A 19,865-nucleotide genomic window follows, 5' to 3' on the forward strand; every position below is an offset into this window, starting at 1 on the left:
TTGCTTACCTAAGATGTTCTAGGATTAAGTCGACAAACTGTGCTTAGTTCTTCAATGATTTTAGGATCTTGGAATCATTTTATTCACACCTGCCGGAACACATAACTTGAATAAAATGCTTAATAAACATTGAATTATGCATGTATGCTAGAATTTAAGTTTATTAAGAGAAACTGTGAATGGTTATTTATTTGTTTATTCTTTTCAATTGTAGTTTTAATATGGCAAACAACAATCAAAACATCATCATGGGTTCTGAGCTTATGGTCAAGCTGAACCTGACAAATTTTCTTGAATGGGAAGCTAAGCTAGTTGAAATAGTCAAACTCAATGGACTTGAGTATGTACTATCACATCCCATGCCAAGCTACTATGCCAGAGACATGACCCCTGAGAGATTTTACGCCTGGGATGCGGATCTCAAAAAGGTTATGAGTCTCATGCTGAACAATATCCCTGATGATTGGGCTAGAAGGTTTGTAGCTTATGAACCTTTTACGCTCATCAAGAATCTAAGGGATATCTGTCGTGGAAGTACGGAGGACAGGGACCTGAACGTCCATGAGTTGATTGAATCAATGTCTGGTCTAAAGGTTAGTTCTCCCAACAGGTGTTATAGGATGGAGGTCCAAGAAACACATGTTCAGCTCCTTCGCACTAAACAGAGGGTAGGCGTCCCACTGAGGTTCCATGTGGATCTTATGTGTTCATATTTTGATCGCCTAAGTCTACTAGGAACACCAATAAGCGAAAGGATGGCAGTCTCTGTCTTGCTCAATTCACTACACAGTGGGTTTGGTCGCTTCAAGCAACAATACCTAAGTGAACCAAGAGAAGAAACAGTTGCAGAATTTATTCACCTTGTCAGAAAGGCTGAAATAGTACTGGACTGTGAAGCCAAAGATTTACTCAAGGCTAGAAAGAGACCATTCAAGAAAGGTGGAAAGTCCAAGGGCAATGCTAAATCAAAGCAGGACAAGTCCACATCAAGCTGTCTTTATTGTGATGGAATAGGCCATGTCCAAAGCTAAAGGAAGATCAGAAGAACGGAACAGTCGTTCCATCTTCAGGTATTTTCGTTATAGACTGTATACTTGCTAATTCAACTTCTTGGGTATTAGATACAGGTTGTGGCTCACACTTATGTTCCAATCCACAGGGACTAAGAAGAAGTAGAAAGTTAAGCAAGGGTGAAGTCGACCTACGAGTGGGAAATGGAGCACGGATTGCTGCATTAGCTGTAGGAACTTACTATTTGTCGTTGCCCTCCGGGCTAGTTTTGGAACTGGAAGAATGTTTCCATGTTCCAAGTCTTACTAAAAACATCATTTCAGTTTCTTGCTTAGATGCTAAGGGATTTTCCTTTATAATAAAAGACAATAGTTGTTCGTTTTGTTTTAAAGAGATGTTTTATGGATCTGCTAGATTAGTCAATGGACTTTATTTATTAGATCACGACAAACAAGTATATAACATAAATACCAAAAAGGCCAAAAAGGATGATTCAGATCTCACCTATCTGTGGCATTGTCGATTAGGCCATATAAACTTGAAACGCTTAGAAAGACTTCAAAGAGAAGGAATTCTAGAACCATTTGACTTAGAGGATTATGGTAAATGCGAATCATGTTTACTTGGCAAAATGACAAAGCAACCTTTCTCTAAAGTTGGAGAAAGAGCAAATGAACTATTGGGTTTAATCCATACAGATGTATGTGGACCAATGAGTACAAATGCTAGAGGTGGTTTCAGCTACTTTATCACTTTCACTGATGACTTCAGTAGGTATGGTTATGTCTACCTAATGAAGCATAAGTCTGAATCCTTTGACAAATTCAAGGAATTTCAGAGTGAAGTAGAGAATCAATTAGGCAAGAAGATTAAGGCACTGCGGTCTGATAGAGGCGGTGAATATCTGAGCTATGAATTTGATGACCATCTGAAAGAATGTGGAATTCTATCAGAATTGACTCCTCCTGGAACACCACAATGGAACGGTGTGTCAGAACGGAGGAACAGAACCTTGCTAGACATGGTCAGGTCAATGATGGGTCAGGCCGAACTTCCATTAGAATTTTGGGGACATGCACTAAATACAGCTGCACTCACTATAAATAGAGCTCCGTCTAAAGCTGTCGAAAAGACTCCATACGAATTATGGTTTGGAAAGCCTCCAAATGTGTCTTTTCTTAAGATTTGGGGATGTGAAGTATACGTCAAACGATTAATTTCAGACAAACTTCATCCAAAATCTGACAAATGTATCCTTGTGGGCTATCCAAAGGAAACAAAGGGGTATTACTTCTACAATACATCTGAGAACAAAGTGTTTGTTGCTCGAGATGGTGTCTTTTTGGAGAAGGATCACATTTCCAAAATGACAAGTGGGAGAAAAGTAGACCTCGAAGAAATTCGAGTCGAACAACAAACTCTAGAGAATGCTCAAGATGACATTCAGGATGAAACTCAGAGATCTTTAGAAGAATCTGGTGAGAATCATGGTCAATCTAGAAATGTTACCCCGCGTAGATCGCAAAGATATAGATCTCAACCGGAAAGGTACTTAGGTATTTTGACGAACGAGAGCTATGACGTTCTATTACTTGAAAGTGATGAACCTGCGACTTACAAGCAAGCTATGACGAGCCCTAGCTCCAAGCAGTGGCAAGAAGCCATGCAATCTGAATTAGACTCCATGTCTGAAAACCAAGTATGGGATTTGGTCGATTTGCCAGATGGCTACCAAGCCATTGGAAGCAAATGGGTTTTCAAACTGAAAAAGGACAAGGATGGGAAACTTGAAGTTTTCAAAGCTAGATTGGTTGCAAAAGGTTACAGGCAAGTCCACGGTGTGGATTACGATGAAACCTTTTCACCAGTTGCAATGCTAAAGTCTATTCGAATAATGTTAGCAATCGCTGCATATTACGATTACGAAATATGGCAGATGGATGTCAAAACTGCTTTCTTAAACGGCGTTTTAACAGAAACTGTGTTTATGACACAGCCTGAAGGTTTTGAGGATCCAAAGAATGCTAAAAAGGTATGCAAGCTAAAGAAGTCAATCTACGGATTGAAGCAGGCATCCAGGAGCTGGAATATACGTTTTGATGAAGCAGTCAGTGACTTTGGTTTCATCAAGAACGCGGACGAATCTTGTGTATACAAGAAGGTCAGTGGGAGCAAAATTGCTTTCCTAGTATTATATGTCGACGACATATTGCTTATCGGAAATGACATTCCTATGTTGAACTCTGTCAAGATTTGGCTTGGGAAATGTTTTTCGATGAAGGATCTAGGAGAAGCACAGTACATATTGGGCATCAAGATTTACAGAGATAGATCTAAAAAGATGATTGGACTTAGTCAAAGCACTTATATCAATAAGGTGCTTGATAGGTTCAAGATGGCGGACTCCAAGCGAGGCTACCTACCCATGTCTCATGGAATGACTCTAAGCAAGACTCAGTGCCCAAAAACACTTGATGAGCGTAGACGAATGAATGGGATTCCATATGCATCATTGATTGGTTCAATAATGTATGCTATGATATGTACACGCCCGGATGTTGCGTACGCACTCAGTGCTACGAGCAGATACCAGTCAGACCCAGGAGAGGCGCATTGGACTGCTGCCAAGAACATTCTGAAGTACCTGAAAAGGCACAAAGATGACTTCCTGGTCTATGGTGGAGATGATGAATTAATTGTTAAAGGCTATACGGACGCAAGTTTCCAAACCGACAAAGATGATTTCAGATCACAGTCTGGGTTTGTCTTCTGCCTCAACGGAGGAGCAGTAAGCTGGAAAAGTGCTAAGCAAAGCACCATTGCGGATTCTACAACTGAAGCGGAGTACATTGCTGCACATGAAGCAGCAAAGGAAGCTATATGGCTAAGGAAGTTCATAGGAGAACTTGGTGTAGTCCCCTCCATTAAAGGACCAATAGCCCTGTATTGTGATAATAACGGAGCTATTGCACAGGCAAAAGAGCCTAGACACCACCAGAGAGTCAAGCATGTACTTCGTAGATTTCACCTTCTACGAGAGTTCGTTGAAAGAAAAGAAGTCGAGATAAGCAAAATTGGAACTGATGACAACATATCAGATCCATTAACTAAACCTCTGCCGCAAGCGAAGCACAACTCGCACACTGCAGCTATGGGAATCAAGCATATTGGAGAATGGCTTTGATGTCTCTGTTTAATGTTTTAAAGTTTTAGAGTTTAAATCTTTGTAAAACATTATTGGTTAATCATTCACAATAAATGAAAGAAATTCATTTTTCCATTTAATTTGTGGTTTATTAAATGATGAGTCCCTTCAATTTGACGATATATTCAAGATAGACTGTCAGGACCAGTCCTGTGACTAAGAAATGTCTATCAAGTGAACTTGAATGTCAAAGGTTGAAAATGGTCCCTAATTGGAGTTTTCTATAAAATTGGACGCATAGAAAACGTTAGACGATTAGAGTGCAAGATGACTAGTAGTTCTGTTTCTTGAACTATGTGGACATGGCAATGTCATAATCATTTGCATAGATACTTACTTTGGGAAGACTAGTATCGGACAAGACCTATGAAACTTTATTGTAAGAGATGAAAGTCTGTCATAAGTAAATTTCATTAAATTATTAGACACTAAATCCTCAATACCTGAGTGATTTGAGATTACTTGTTTGAGAACTGGTTGCTTTGACGTGACCAACCGTCGCACCGTAAAAGGAGGCTATAAAGGCAACGCTCAGGTAATCACCTATCAAACGAAGTCTAATCTCAAGATCGCAAGATTGGGATTGTCCTCCCATAAATCGGGATGAGATGCTTAAAAGTTGTACAAGGCCACTCGGAGAGCTAGAAACTGTGAAATGCATGGCCGTGCTCGGATGAATCATAGGCTATGATTATCTGTTTATTTGATCAGTTGAACTCTGAAACCGAGGAACACCTCTGGACATAATAAGGATGACAACTCTTACCTTATGTTCAAGAGCAAGCATCGAGCGACAAAGGAATTAGGAAATGCACACTTGTCCCTAAGGACAAGTGGGAGACTGAAGGAAATAATGCCCTTGGTCCAAGTATGCATTCTATGTTAAGTCTAATAAATGCGGTTCAGTATTAATTAACAAGTTAATAATTCAGTGAGATCAAGTGAGCTGAATGCCTAGCTAGAGGCCGCTTCAGTTCAAGTGGAATTAATGATATTAATCCACAGCTTACTCTTGACTGAACCCGTAGGGTCACACAAATAACACGTAAACGGATCAAGTATTTAATGGCATTAAATACTCCATCTATGAATATTCGGAACCGACGGATCTTGGTTTCAGTGGGAGCTAAGATCGTCACAGGCAAGAAATGAATACTCCGGAAACGATGATATTGCCAGAAACGGAAATATGGATCGTATCGGAAATATGAATATTATCCAAGTCGTAGATGTTGCCGGAAACGGAAACATGGTACGTGTCGGAAAATATTATTGGAAATGGAAATATTACCAGAATCGGAAATATTGCCGGAAACGGAAATATTGTCAGAATCGGAAATATTGCCGGAATCGGAAAATAATTCCGGAAACGGAAATATTAAATATTTGTTCGAAACGGAAAATAATTCCGGAATCGGAAATATTAAATATTGTTCGTATCGGAAATAGATTCCGGAAATGGAAATTTAATCGGAAGCGTATCGTACGAATTAGCATCGGACGAGGCTTGCCGGACGAAGGCCCAGCACGAAGCCGGGGCCAATCGCCCAGCAAGCATGCGCGCCACAAGCCCAGCCAAGGCAGCGCCCAGGCCTACCGCAAGGCAGGCCCAGCGCGCGCCAAGGGCCACGGCTGCGTGGGCCGTGCTACGCGGGCTGCTGCTCGCACGCGCATGGGCAGCCCTTGTGGCTGCCGTGTGTGTGTGAGTTTGTGCTCATGCATGATTCCTGAATCTACAAGAGTCAGTGTATGATTAAATTTCTATTCCTAATTGGATAAATTAATTAAATAGAATTCATGTAGGATTCTAATTCCAATTAATTCGTATCCTACTAGGATTACGATTCCTTTTCCATAACTCTATAAATAAAGGCCTAGGGGTCATAATTTATACATAAGTTTCAAAGTATTCAAAAGTGAGTTTTTTGAGAGAAAATTAAAACACACATCTTGCTCATAAAGTGCCGAAATTTTCTAGTACCTTAAGGGCGATTCTAGTTGGTCAATCTTAAGGCGGATCCGGACGTGCTGTGGACTATCTACGGAGGGACGACACTTGGAGTCCTAAAAGACTTGTTCTTGTTCGGTTCGGGCGCAGCTAGGGAGGGCACGCAACAAAGAGTATGCATCTAAATTATGCTATATGATTATGTGTAAATAATATGTTGTCCTGGGTTAATGGTTGTTTCCGCATGATCTATGTAGTGTCATATGTATCATAACCTAACAAAAAGCCTGATAGAACAATGTCTCCCCGTGCATATGATATTATCACCAACACTGTTATTGAGAAAACACACATGAATGTGGACAAGAAGCATGTGAAGAATCGCATTAAAACACTTCGAAACAATTTCAACTCTGCGTATGATATTTTTAAAGGTAGAACTAGTGGTTTCAGTTGGAATCCGGTAACTTTTGTAATGGATGCTGAAGATGAAGTTTGGGAGGAACTTATACAGGTTAGTTATCATTTTGTTAAACTTTTGTACATAATTAGTCACATAGTTATTATTTTATATACTAATATGCATCACTACAAATATTTTCACATATTTGTAGGACAACAAGAAGGCAGCAAATTTTCAAGGCAAGCCCATTCCTCACTTTGGGATACTAGAAGAGATATATGCCAAAGACAGAGCTACTGGGGAAAAGGGTGGTACTGCAAAAGAAAGAAAACGTAAGCTAGAAAGCTCTAAAAAATCCTTTGAAGATGATCAAGTACTCATAGACCTTGAGAGTATTGCAGGGGTGGATGCTGCCATTGCCGAAAATCTCATTAAGTTAGAGTCATCTAGTCAAGAATCTGATGATACCACAAAAGGTACTAAAAGCTCTTCAAACTTATCTTCTAAACCACAAGGTCAAGACAATATCAAGCTTGAAATTACCAAAAAAATCAACGAGACTATGCCCACTAATAATAAGAAGTTGAGAATCATGGATACACTTGCTCAAAATTGTGATGTCATGAAGGATGGACTAGACAAGCTATCATTGGCTATCAAAGAAGGTAATACATCAATAGAAAAATTCAAACAACGTGTTTATTCTGAAAGTGAGATATGGAACGAGTTGGAGGTAATGGGTTTGGATGAAGATTATTTATTCGACGCTTATAAAGTTCTTGCAAGAGATGCAACATTGACACGCTGTTTTTTTGGAATGCCGGATGACAAGCGTATTACATGGTTGAAAAGGAAGATATCATCTTTGATTTGAGCACTAAGTTGTTTTTAGTTTTTTTCTTAATATCAGTAATTATGTTGTCGTGTTATTTTAATTTCCCAATTCATAGTTGAGTATTTGTGTATTTTATTTGACAGAAATGCACTAGTAGTTTAGTGATAGGGACTCTAGGCAGTCAAACATGTTTCAACATTGACAGAGTATGTGTTTTGAAGGTGTATGGCTGTATGCATGTGGAAGGACGCACATCAGCTCCTTTTGCTTTCCCTTATTGTGACTTTCTTGTGCTAGTAAAAGGTTTCCGATTTTCTCAAGAAATTGTTGCTTACATATACATATACTTATGTTTTACACATACATAACTATGGAAAAGCTAAGTCTTGTTGTTGTCGTAAAATGAAGGACTTACAATAATTAAAAAGGACATTATTGTCATTATGCGTGGTAAGTAAATTTACTCCGTTTTCCATCGAATCAAAACAAACTAGTGAAAACTGTGTAATCCTCTATTTTCCGTAGTTTTCCTTATTTACAAGCCAAACAAGTGAAAATTAAAGATTCTTATTGATTTATGTGGATTTTGTTTTCTTTAGATTTCCACAATTTTACTTTTCCACATATTTCCACATTAAATTGGTTCCCAAACACAGTGTAAGAGCATCTCCAATGGTTGTAGCTAGGGACTAGCTTGAAATTTATAAAAGTTTCAAGCTAATAGCTAGACCATTAGAGTGCAAATATTAAATTAGCTTGGCCAAGCAAATTAGCTTGTTTGAGCTAATTTGCTTGACAACTAGCTCCCAAAGTTGTCAAATAATTAATTGACAAGTTGGACAAGTGAAACTAATTTAATTAACAAGTTAGTTGCTATCCATTAGAGCACAAATTAGCTAGACAATGAAATAGCTTGAAATCTTATGTGGCATAACAAGCTAATTGTCAAATTAGCTTACTATTGGAGATGCTTATAGCAATTAACAAGCTAAGGTAATCAATGTTAATGACCTCCTTTAACATGAGACTAAAATAAAAATAAAAATAAAAACAATTACTAATAAGTAATAACAGCAAGCATCATATTCATAGGTGAAACATTTTAAAGGATAAACTGATAGAAATGTGAGGACGTAAGCGGAAATTTTGATAGACCTCAATTATATAACAAAATTGTATTGATAAAATTGTACAACAATATTTGCGAGAGCTCATGTCTCTCACTTATCTCTTTGGTATTGTTTCTACTGGGAGCTCTTTCTTGATTTGTTCACCCTAAACTTATACATATACAACCTATTTATAGTTGTTGTATTATGATTTCTATATTTTTCTACTCCCTTCATCATCTAGATTTTTCTTAGGATAATTCTAGACATTTTAGTTACTAGATTTTTCTAGTCTAGCTCCTAGATATTTCCTAAGATTATTCTAGATTATTATATTTCTAGATTTTTCTACATAATACATTTCACTATTTTTACAAGTGTATTATCTAGATTTTTATAGATTAATAATTTTAACATAAACCAGATCCCTCGAGTTTTTGTTGCATGAGTTTATTCATCCTCTCAACCATTACAGGTGTAAAATGATTGGTCCAATCCCCAACTTCTCCTTTCCTAAAGTAGCTTTTCTTCTCAAAAAACTTGTTGATTACACCAATTTTATTAACATCCAATTCCTTCATATTCTTAATGCTGCAAAATTCTATAATTTGTTGTATAACACCTTCGTTATCCTCTCGAGTAGAAAAGGGCATACCTATAAATTCCGCCAACCTCTTCACATGAAAGTGGGATCATCCTTCAAGTCTTCATATCTGAGAAATAACGTGTTAAAATATATTATTGATAGGGAAAATATAATATTGTGTTGTGTTGTATTGTGTTCATACGTTTCTATTTATAATACAAACTAGATCTCCTACTCTTCATAGGTTTCCTAATTCATATAGACTTCTACCTTATATCATATAGCCTAATTATAACATAACTCTACTATATTCAATATTCTATCATATAGGATAACTGCGTTATCCTCAATACCCTCCCGCAATCGGAACGGCAGTTTCACGAACGTTGCGATTGGAGAAATAAAAAAATGCCATATGCTTGTCCTGTCGTGTCAAGGAGTCCTGTCGTTACTGTCGTTTCAAGGAGTCCGGTCGTTTCTTACAAGGAAAAAATGTCATATGCCTGTCTTGTCGTGTCAAGGAGTCCTGTCGTTACTGTCGTTTCAAGGAGTCCGGTCGTTTCGTACAAGAGAAAAATTGTTATATGCCTGTCTTGTCGTGTCAAGGAGTCCTGTCGTTACTGTCGTTTCAAGGAGTCCGGTCGTTTCGTACATGTTATATGCCGGTCCTGTCGTTACTGTCGTTTCAAGGAGTCCGGTCGTTTCGTACAAGAGAAAAAATGTTATATGTCTGTCTTGTCGTGTCAAGGAGTCCTGTCGTTTCTGTCGTTTCAAGGAGTCCGGTCGTTTCGTACAAGAGAAAAAAAAAATCATATGCCTGCCTTGTCGTGTCAGGGATTCCTGTCGTTACTGTCGTTTCAAGGAGTCCTGTTGTTTCGTACAAGGAAAAAAAATTGCCAATATGAAAAACCTCTCTCACGGCAGAAGGAGAACCGTCCATGTCTTACGACACATGAAAAACCGTCTATATCTTACGACATATGGAGAACCGTCCATATATTACGACATATGGAGAATCGAAACATCATGAAGAGAAATTGATCAACTAGTGTTCTCACAGAGAATCAAGCTTTAGTGTATGCGTGAAGGATCATAACCTCCAATTAAACAATTGGCAAAGCTACCACCTACCCATAATTATCCAAGGAGACAAATCAAACCAATTTATTTATTTGTCTAACACACACGAACACTTCTTTATAGTTCTAAAGATAGACCAATAAACAAACTACCTCATCAATTGCAAAAGAAACATGCGCAACGGAACAATGACTTAAAAATTTCTTGTTTTTGAATAGAGACTTATAAATCCCGCCGGTGGGTCTAATTTTCCAGCCCACCGACAGGGGAAAGTTTTTTTTGTAGATAATCCCAAGATCTCAACTTGCTCTTGATACCATGTTAAAATATATTATTGATAAGGAAAATATAATATTGTGTTGTGTTGTATTGTGTTCATACGTTTCTATTTATAATACAAACTAGATCTCCTACTCTTCATAGGTTTCCTAATTCATATAGACTTCTACCTTATATCATATAGCCTAATTATAACATAACTCTACTATATTCAATATTCTATCATATAGGATAACTCTACTATAACTGCCTTATCAGGTCGCTCTAAACTCGCCTTCCAGAACCCAAGAATATGCTCGAAAAAAGGCCCATATACGATTTTCCCTTGACAAAAGTCTTCGAACGAGTCCTTTATATAGAAGCTTGTACGAAACCTTTTCCATTTGCCTTTGCAAGCTTTTTCGAAAATTCCAAGGCGAAGTGGTAAAATGACACGAGAGTGTCTAAAGGGTTTCGACAAATGTACAAAACCCGACAGCCAGAAGTCCTGATAGACTCAGGAAGGGACGTATAAGGAACATGAGTGCTAAGAAGCCTAGGCGATGGAAGATCATTAAGGTGGCACGGGCGAGGATATTCAAAGGCCTCGCCATAGACATCCGACTCTAGGTTATAAACAAGTTCTTGAGGGTGATGAGTGAGTAAAGGGCTTTGATCAAAAGGGTGATTTCCACGGTTAACAACCGCAAAAAGCAGAGATTTAACCAAGTAGTACCGGTTTTAGGGAGGTCAGTGATGAAAATATCGTCGTCTCGAGCAACAAAGTGTTTTTGTAAGGTCAGAACATTTCTAAAAGAGGATAAATCAGTGAAGTACCAGAAACCTTCATACAAGACTATTTGAGATTCATTCTTACCCTCAAATTAGCCTTCGGAAGGGTTTGGATTAGCTTTTCGACTTGTTCTTCCTGCATGTACTTCCTGTACGGGGTGTCCTACCGGCACCACCACCTGGTACCGGCAGAACTCCCCGTATGTAAACTTAACCTGCAGGTAACCTGGTCATCTTAGGTAAATATCCTCTACCGGCATTATTTGCAAGACCCCCTACCGGCATTATCATGAAGACAACCAACCAAGGGTCACTATCAACAGGTCGCTATCTAACCACAAGGGACCTACCAGATCGTACCCTTGGATTGGTCTATATAAGGAGCACCTCATTTATTGCTATGAGGTACAAAAACACTTAAACACACTTCTTTCTTACTCTCTAATCATCTCTTAATCATCTCTTAATCTCTCAGTAATCTTACTTATGCATCGGAGGGGGGATCCTCGAACCACCCCCGAGGCTAGTTAATCCATTCTGTTGTGCAGATACCAACCGGCACTCTCGACAGGAATCCAGTATCCCACAGTCAGCTGTTCTCATTCCACACCCGGAACAATTGGCGCTAGAAGGAGGGGACCTTATCCCTTGAAACGGTAGAACAGTCAGCATGGATTTCTCACAGAAAGACGGTAAAAAATCAAAGAAAAGTCAAGAAAAAGCAACAACCCCGCAACCGGCGACAACCTCCAAGTTCCAACCCTCACTTCTAAACCCCGCCCATCCATCACAAGCACAATCAGTTATAAGCCCAGCAACAAAAAACACCTCGATACCGGCACAAAAGGAATTCACAGTGGAGGACGACGATGAGTTAGAAATAGAAAGCCCTGCCAGAGAGCAACCGAAAACTCCGCTGGAGCAGACGCTGCAGGAGCGCCTGTCTCCCCTGTCGGAAGTATTCACGGGAGAGCAATTGAAAACACTGTCAACGGTGATGGCCGCTTTGTCAGAGCTACCAGCCTCGCAGCAGCTAGGGTCAGTCGGCAGTCTAAGAAAGACCAGGTCGGCGGTTCCCCAGTTACCTGTTAGGGATCTCCTAACCGCCCTGAATCAAGAAAACACCCCAGAAAAAAGAAAGCGCTCGGATCCGGCGGAAACAGAATGGCCTGAAGCAGAGCAAGTCCCAATCGCGGAATATGAGCGAAGAGCGCCGGTTCTACAGATAGCTAGACGGCAGACAATCCAGCCAAAGGATTCTCCTCTGTGTCGAGAAATCCTAGAAGAAAGGATGGAAAGGATAAAAATCCCGACAGGGAGATACGATGGGACGACGGATCCGGAGGATCACTGCACCACATTCGAACAGCACATGATGCTGTACACAGATTCTGATGCCATGTGGTGCAAAGTATTCCCATCCACACTCTTAGGAGTTGTAGCGAGCTGGTATAAGGGCATAGAGGCACACTCCATATACAGTTTCCGACAGCTGCAGGAGTCGTTTTTGTCACGATTTGTGAGCAAACAGAAGAGAAAGAAATCGTCGGGAGAGTTGATGTCGTTCGCTCAAAGAGATAGAGAGCCGTTAAGAGATTATCTCACCCGCTTTAACAACAAATCAATCACTATTCCCAATTTGCAGCAGGAGGTTGCTGTTCTGGCTCTGATGAGGGGAATGCAAGAGTGCGAATTCAAGAGGTATCTCAGCCGGAAGTCATACACCAATCTGGGTGACGTCCTGCACAAGGCAAATGAGTACATCAGGGGGGATGAAATGATGAAGATCTCCAATGTGGTAGTGGCAACCCGCGGAAATGTCAGGTACAATCCAGGCTATAACCCGCAGGCGGGAAAAGGAGGAAACAATTTTCATCAAAGCAATAATCAGCAAGGGGCAGGCCAGAGAAACCAGAATAACAGAAATGCCAATCCACAGGGGCAGAGAAGCCGGCAAGACAGAAGGGAGTCCAGAGGACTCTTTGATAACTACACTCCGCTGAACACACCGCCGACGGCAATTTATAACATTAACAACAAGATGGATGGCTGGAGAAGGCCGCCACCAATGCAGAGTAGGGAAAGGAATGTCAAGAAATTCTGTGACTTCCATAATGAGCACGGCCACCTAACAGAGGACTGCAGAGACCTCAAAGACAACATTGAGGATATGGTCAGAAAGGGGTATTTTTCACAGTATAGGGCGAGGCAAGGAAATGGTAACAACAACTCGGTGGGGGGAAACCCTACCAATTCATACCGGCCACAACAGCAAAATCAACAACAATACCCTAGAATCGAGCAGCCATATCAGCCGCCTAGAATCGAGCAAAAACAGCCGGAAACCAGTGCCAGAGCAGAACAGAGGGATGGCGGGAAAAAACCACCCGTGTATATAAATTCTGGCGGTCCAGTCCACGGAGGGATAATAAGCGACGCCAGTAGAAGCTTGGAGGAACACAGGCACATGGTAAACTATCATAACACAAGAGTGTGGCCTAACCCACCCAGCATACCAGTGATGACGTTCTCGGAATCGGATTGCAGAGGCATCATTTTCCCGCATGATGACCCACTAGTTCTTACAATTGATATTGCAAATGCCGATGTGAACAGAGTACTGGTAGACGGCGACAGCTCAGCAAACATCATCTTCTGGGAAGCCTTCAAACAATTGCACATACCAGAGGACGAGCTTCAAAGGGTGAACTACCCAGTAATCGGTTTCTCAGGATCTACAGTGTACCCAGAGGGTAGTATAAGGCTGCCGGTGAAAATCGGAGAAGGATCTGAAATGCGAGATCTCATGGTGGATTTCCTAATCATTAAAGTACCAGCGGCCTACAATGTGATCATCGGTCGCCCATTCATACATGACGTGCAGGCGGTAGTCTCATATGTCGAACCTGGAAAGGCCGGCAAAGATAAGGGGAAGTCAGTTGGCGGCAAGGTCCTGTTACTTGACTGCTTTGAGAACACCGGGAAGAATGGTCCCAGAAGTGAACTTGACTACTGAGCCGGCAAGGCAAGAGGTACACTTGACTACTAAGCCGGCAAGACAAGAACAACTGCCAAAAAGGAAGAGCTGCACAAAAAGGGGTCGAACCGACCCCTAAACATGGAACACTTTGATGAGAGGCCGGTATCAGCACCAAGACCAATGCCTGATGGTCTGACAGAAAATATCGAGCTGGAGGTTGGAAACATGGATAGAACAGTCGTGATCGGTACAGAAATGGGGAGTGACATGAAGGTTAACCTCATAAGCTTGCTGAGAGAGCACGCGGACATCTTCGCATTCTCGGCGGATGAGATGCCTGGTATCGATCCAGAGATAATGGTCCACCGGTTAAACGCCGACAGAAATGTTAGGCCTGTACGGCAGAAAAAACGTAATTTCTCCACGGAAAAAATGACAGCAATACAAGAAGAGGTGGATAAACTGCTGGCGGCAGGTTTTATTGAGCCATGTGACTACCCTGAATGGTTGGCAAACGTAGTAATGGTAAAAAAGTCAAGTGGGTCATGGAGAATGTGCGTAGATTTCACCAACCTTAACAGCGCATGTCCGAAAGATTTCTACCCACTACCACGGATTGATAGGCTGGTAGACTCCACTAGCGGCCATGCAATGCTCAGTTTCCTAGATGCTTTCTCAGGGTATAATCAGGTCAGCCTGCATAAATCAGACAGGAAGAAGGCGGCCTTTATCACGGATGCAGGAGTTTTCTGTTATAAGGCGATGCCATTCGGGTTGAAAAATGCAGGGGCAACGTATCAAAGGCTGGTCGACAAGGTGTTTGCCGACCAAAAAGGCAGAAACGTGGAGGTCTATGTAGATGACTCTATCGTAAAAAGCCGGAAGGAGGAGGATCATGTTAGCGACCTCCGAGAAACTTTTGAAACTTTGAGAAAATACAGGATGAAATTGAACCCAAAAAAATGCGTCTTCGGAGTAAGGTCGGGAAAATTCCTGGGTTTCTTGGTCAGCGAGCGGGGCATAGACGCTAACCCTGAAAAAGTAGAAGCAATCATCAGTCTGCCGCAACCCAAAAGCGTAAAAGACATACATCGGTTGACAGGAAAAATGGCCGCCTTAAACAGATTCGTGAGCAAGTCGGCAGATAAGCAAATGCCCTTCTTCACAACCTTGAGGAAAAACAAGAAGTTCAAATGGGGGCCGGCAGAGCAAGAGGCTTTTGAAGCTCTAAAAAGTCACTTAAAGAACCTTCCAACAATAGCAAGGGCAAAAGAGGGCGGCAAATTACAATTGTACATATCGGCGTCGCCAAAAACAGTTGCAGCAGTACTGGTAGCCGAAACAGAAAACAAAGGGCAGCAGCCGGTATATTTTGTGAGCCATGTGCTAAACTGTAATCCCCCGTAATTTTATACATTTTATTAATATATTTTAACGTATAAGTAATTATATTAAAATAGAATTTACGAATTTTGAAATAAATATTTAAGTAACGAATATTTATTTTTATACGTTTTAAATATTTCAACGATTTATGAAATTAAAATTATTTTAGAACTTTTTGTTGAAAAGAAATCGAATTACAAAAACCGTTTGAATTTGGAAAACAATCCTAATGGGTTTTGGATTCAAACACTTAAACTCAATCCTAGTTCTAGCCCAAAATGATAAAGCCCAAATAACAAAAACTCAAATTCTTTACTCCCTCCTCTTTCTATTTCACGTGAAAACCCAAAACCCAAAACCCTTCCCTTCTCCTTCACTTTCACGTGAACCAGGACCCTCAACCCTCAACCTCATTGTTGCTTCCGCCACGCCGCCGGACCAGTCGTCGGAGACCACCGTTGTCCCTCACCGCAGCTTCAAACGCCGGTAACTCCTCCATCTCTTGCTTCATTGTTCTTGCTTCTCCTTCGTTCTTATTCTTATCCTCTTGGTTGTTTTTGTTGCTCTCTGCGGCCACCACCACTGCGCAACTGGTTGCGCCGCACCATCACAGCCACCGTGCACTGTTGCTGCACCGCCCAACTCGCCAACCAACGTTTTCCATCATCCTCTTTCTTGTTTCTTCATTTTCACGACAGCAGCCAAGCACGACTAAGTGCGACCACCATAGTCACCACCACCAGGCTCCAGCCGCGTCGCCCGTTCCCCGCGACCACCGCCCTGTGCCGCGCCGCCTGTGCTCCGCCGGCCAGCCTCCTCTCTCCTCTTTAATTCTTGGTTATTTCTTAAACCCTAAGTAACTAATTATTTTAATTAAATATAGTTGTTAATTTAAATTATGTTCTTGATATTAAATTTATAATTTTTATGGTTTGAACATGATTTTCAGATTTGGGTTGAGATTATAAACGAATTAATTTTCAGTTTTTGATTAAAATATAAGTTAGGGTTTAATCATGTTTTATTAATTCGAATTATATTTTCTTGAATTAAAGTTATAGTTTTATGATTTAAATTATAGATTTCAGATTATACGAATTATATAATAAAGTTACTAATTTTCAGATTATATTATATTGGTTAAATTAGTGCTTTTAAGTAGTAAAGTGTGACTTTTGAGGTTTTAAAGGCTTTAAATCATAATAGAAAGATTATATATTATTAAAGTTATTATTTTTATGATTTTAAAGATGTCGAATATATTTTGAGTAAGCTTTTAATTATTTTAGATTTGCTGTAAATTTAAAGTATGATGCTTTGAAAGTTTTCAACGAATTTCAATAATTAATATAATAATTATGATGCTAGGAAACCAAATATTCAAGTTTCGATATTGAAAAATGTTCTAATTATGTTTAGGAAGGGTTTGAAGCTCCCTAATGTTGTTGAAAATTCAATATGAATTGATATGAGTCTATATTGGTTGTTGTTAGGTGGAGAATTCTCCGTAGGCGACTTTTGAATTATTAAAGTGGTCTTGCAGTTTGTTTACACAAGGTACGTACATACCTGCGTGCTTGGAATTTGTGCTAATTGTTGAAATCATGTTGATATTATTGTTGAACTTGGTGATGTTGATATTATAGACAAACTTGGTTATATGGAATGTGCATGTTTAATACTGTTGGACAAACTTATTGAACTTATTTTGCACTATAAGAACTGTAACATGTTAGTATGGATGTTTGATACAAACATGTTGGTTGGGAACACTAGATTATTCTATATGATTGGGTTGGATCAATTGGTTGTTGTTCCCTTTCTATCTTTTCACTACTTTATAAGGGCGGAGGACCTTGTTTAGTAAGTTGAAACTCTATGCCCATATACAGGGTTGCTCATGGTTAAAGGAAAGGTTGGTTAAGTTGGAATGAGTCTTGATTGATGCTTTTATGATCACTTACTTAATTCCAAGATAAAAACAGTTGTGAACAAATGTGAATTGTCTGTCTTATGTAATGGTTGAGTCATAACGGAATCTCAATTTGTAAATCATGTAAAGTGAAACTGAATAGCAATAGCTTTAGACTGTGCACGTCTGAAGTGACGGACAAACAGGAGTTGGGGTTCATGGTGGTAGCCCATGGCCTTTTCTGGGACCGGATTGATCACCGTGTCCTATTTTTATTTAAACGTTCCTCGATATCGCAGGTCACTGAGGTTACGGAGTCGCGCCCGTACCTCGTCTTCCTTAGTGAAGACTTCTGGATGGTCAACTCGGTCCATTGTCTATTTCAACTAAAATAATATTATTGCTAAAAGTCTAGCCTAGTCTAGTCTGGTCAAGTATGGTCGTCAAACTATCATGTTTTGTCTGCCCTTGTTTGTGTTCATTAGTATCATGTTAGGGTTGTTCGTTTAATAGAATCATGTTAGGATTATTATTGATTTAGTATGTAGTACTCAGCTTTGCTGATTACGTGCTTTTGCTTGTGCATGTTGATCATGGCTATGCCTTATTGATCCTGTGATGACCCAATCTTTGGTGAACAGTCTCTAAGGATCAATAAGCATTGTCCATCTGCAGGTTTGAAGATGTTGCATCATTGGGATCGGGAATAGAGAGCTTGTATTTAGTTTTGATTTGCTAAGTTGACTTGGGTTTGCTTAATTGGACTTTAAACTTGTCATACTATTTATATTTCCTTATTTTCGTTGGTTGATTTTTGGGACTAAACCTGTAATCGATTATTTATAAACCTAAAGTTAGTTTTATGTTTTCCGCTGCAAAATTCTGAATAAGCCGTTACGTTTTCACACGGGCGATAATGCCTTGATAATTCTCTACGTTTATATTAAAAGGTTATTTTAGAAAAGAGAGAATTGTCGGGGTGTTACAAAGTGGTATCTAGAAGCTAAGGTTTTACTTTAATAAATTTTTAGGCGCCTAACTATCTAGTTATTTAAAATAAAATTCTTAAAAATCGAGCTTCTATGATTATAGTGTTCAAAAATTGGTACTTTTTTTTGGGGGGCCGATTTCCTTTTATCTTGTTTGAAAGAACATAATATTTTTATTTAAATTCGAAATCAAATTATTTATTCAAGTTAAAGCGATACTTTCGAAATTTTTATTTTTCTTATTATTTATTATTCAAAAAATGAGTACATTTTTTTTAAAGAAGTTCAAAAAAAAAAAAAAAAAAAATTTAGTTGTTTCAAGATTTAGAATTCGTTATTTAGGAAATATAAACTTTTTCGAATTAATAACTTTATTTTCGAATTTATTCGCTACGCATTTCCTTAATTTATTTCACTTTATTTATTTTATATTTTTATTTATGTTATTATTCTATGTTATAGATTTCTTATATTATCGTCGTTTTACTTTGTTAATTAAATTATTTCAATGCTTTAGTTTATGAGAGATGGGTAGTATAAAAAGGGCATATAAGATAGAATTATATGTGCATTAGTAGCTAGTCAATGATAAGAAGTTGATTGTTATGAACGTGCGTGTACTAAATGTTTAAGTGTTGCATTTAAATCTGCATTAGAGAGATTGTTTGATTCCATCGAACTTATTGCTTTATTGAACTTTGATTATGGTTTGGTTGGGAAATCGCTAGTGAGGCCTTAAGTTGTTTCTTTAAGGAATAAAATATCCCTTTATGAAGAAAGTCGTGTTTGGATGTGAGTATTTTGCTAGATACAAGACCAACCCATCTTAATAAGAGAGACCATCATAGCATCCACTATTGTTCATTGCTTACCTAACCAAAAATGCCATACCTAGAACTCAAATATAGGTTTAAAGACATGCATTCTGATGATGGAACACCAAAGTTGATTAAGTATGGGACTAGGGATGGTAGGTAGAGATATGACGTAGAGATCCTGACCACCATTATTGAGGTCGTAGAAAATGGGTTCAAGGAGGGTAGAAACTCATGGAGTCATGCTTGGGATGCAGTTATAGATGAACCTATTAGAGTTGTAAATATCTAGAGGGAAATGATGTAACCGTGGAGAATGAGAATGTAGTGGTTGAGGCAAATAACCCTAACCCAGTGGCCCATGAGCCTACCATTGAGATTCCTAGTGAGTCGGATGTGGAACCTAAAGGTGATGGTGAGGTGGAAAGTGAGTCTCGTCAAGATAAAGACATGAAAGAAGACTCATACTCGGAAGAAGAATTCGACGAATATTGAAGATCTAGATCTTACTCCACAAGTTTCCAAGGAAAGAATAGGTAGGCAAGATGCCTTAAAC

The 19,865-nt window shown here is 39.4% G+C and overlaps 2 protein-coding genes, 1 long non-coding RNA gene and 1 pseudogene across 3 annotated transcripts; 3 read left to right on the forward strand and 1 right to left on the reverse strand.

The window, feature by feature from the left end:
* Positions 1–6,462: 6,462 nt before the first annotated feature.
* Positions 6,463–7,441, forward strand: LOC130467629 (uncharacterized). Its single transcript, XM_056836194.1, has 2 exons — positions 6,463–6,678; positions 6,779–7,441. Exons 1-2 carry the CDS (start codon positions 6,463–6,465, stop codon positions 7,439–7,441), a joined length of 879 nt encoding a protein of 292 aa, XP_056692172.1.
* Positions 7,442–8,921: 1,480 nt separating this feature from the next.
* On the reverse strand, positions 8,922–11,369 carry LOC110790079 (flavonol sulfotransferase-like; annotated as a pseudogene).
* Positions 11,370–11,897: 528 nt separating this feature from the next.
* Positions 11,898–14,243, forward strand: LOC110787237 (uncharacterized). Its single transcript, XM_021991821.2, has one exon. It carries the CDS (start codon positions 11,898–11,900, stop codon positions 14,241–14,243), a length of 2,346 nt encoding a protein of 781 aa, XP_021847513.2.
* Positions 14,244–15,638: 1,395 nt separating this feature from the next.
* Positions 15,639–18,385, forward strand: LOC130467085 (uncharacterized). Its single transcript, XR_008927254.1, has 4 exons — positions 15,639–16,079; positions 16,207–16,430; positions 17,087–17,150; positions 18,147–18,385. It is a non-coding gene; the product is annotated as an uncharacterized lncRNA (long non-coding RNA).
* Positions 18,386–19,865: the final 1,480 nt, after the last annotated feature.

The sequence above is a fragment of the Spinacia oleracea genome, chromosome 2, assembly GCF_020520425.1.
Source record: "Spinacia oleracea cultivar Varoflay chromosome 2, BTI_SOV_V1, whole genome shotgun sequence".
Lineage (NCBI taxonomy): Eukaryota > Viridiplantae > Streptophyta > Magnoliopsida > Caryophyllales > Amaranthaceae > Spinacia > Spinacia oleracea.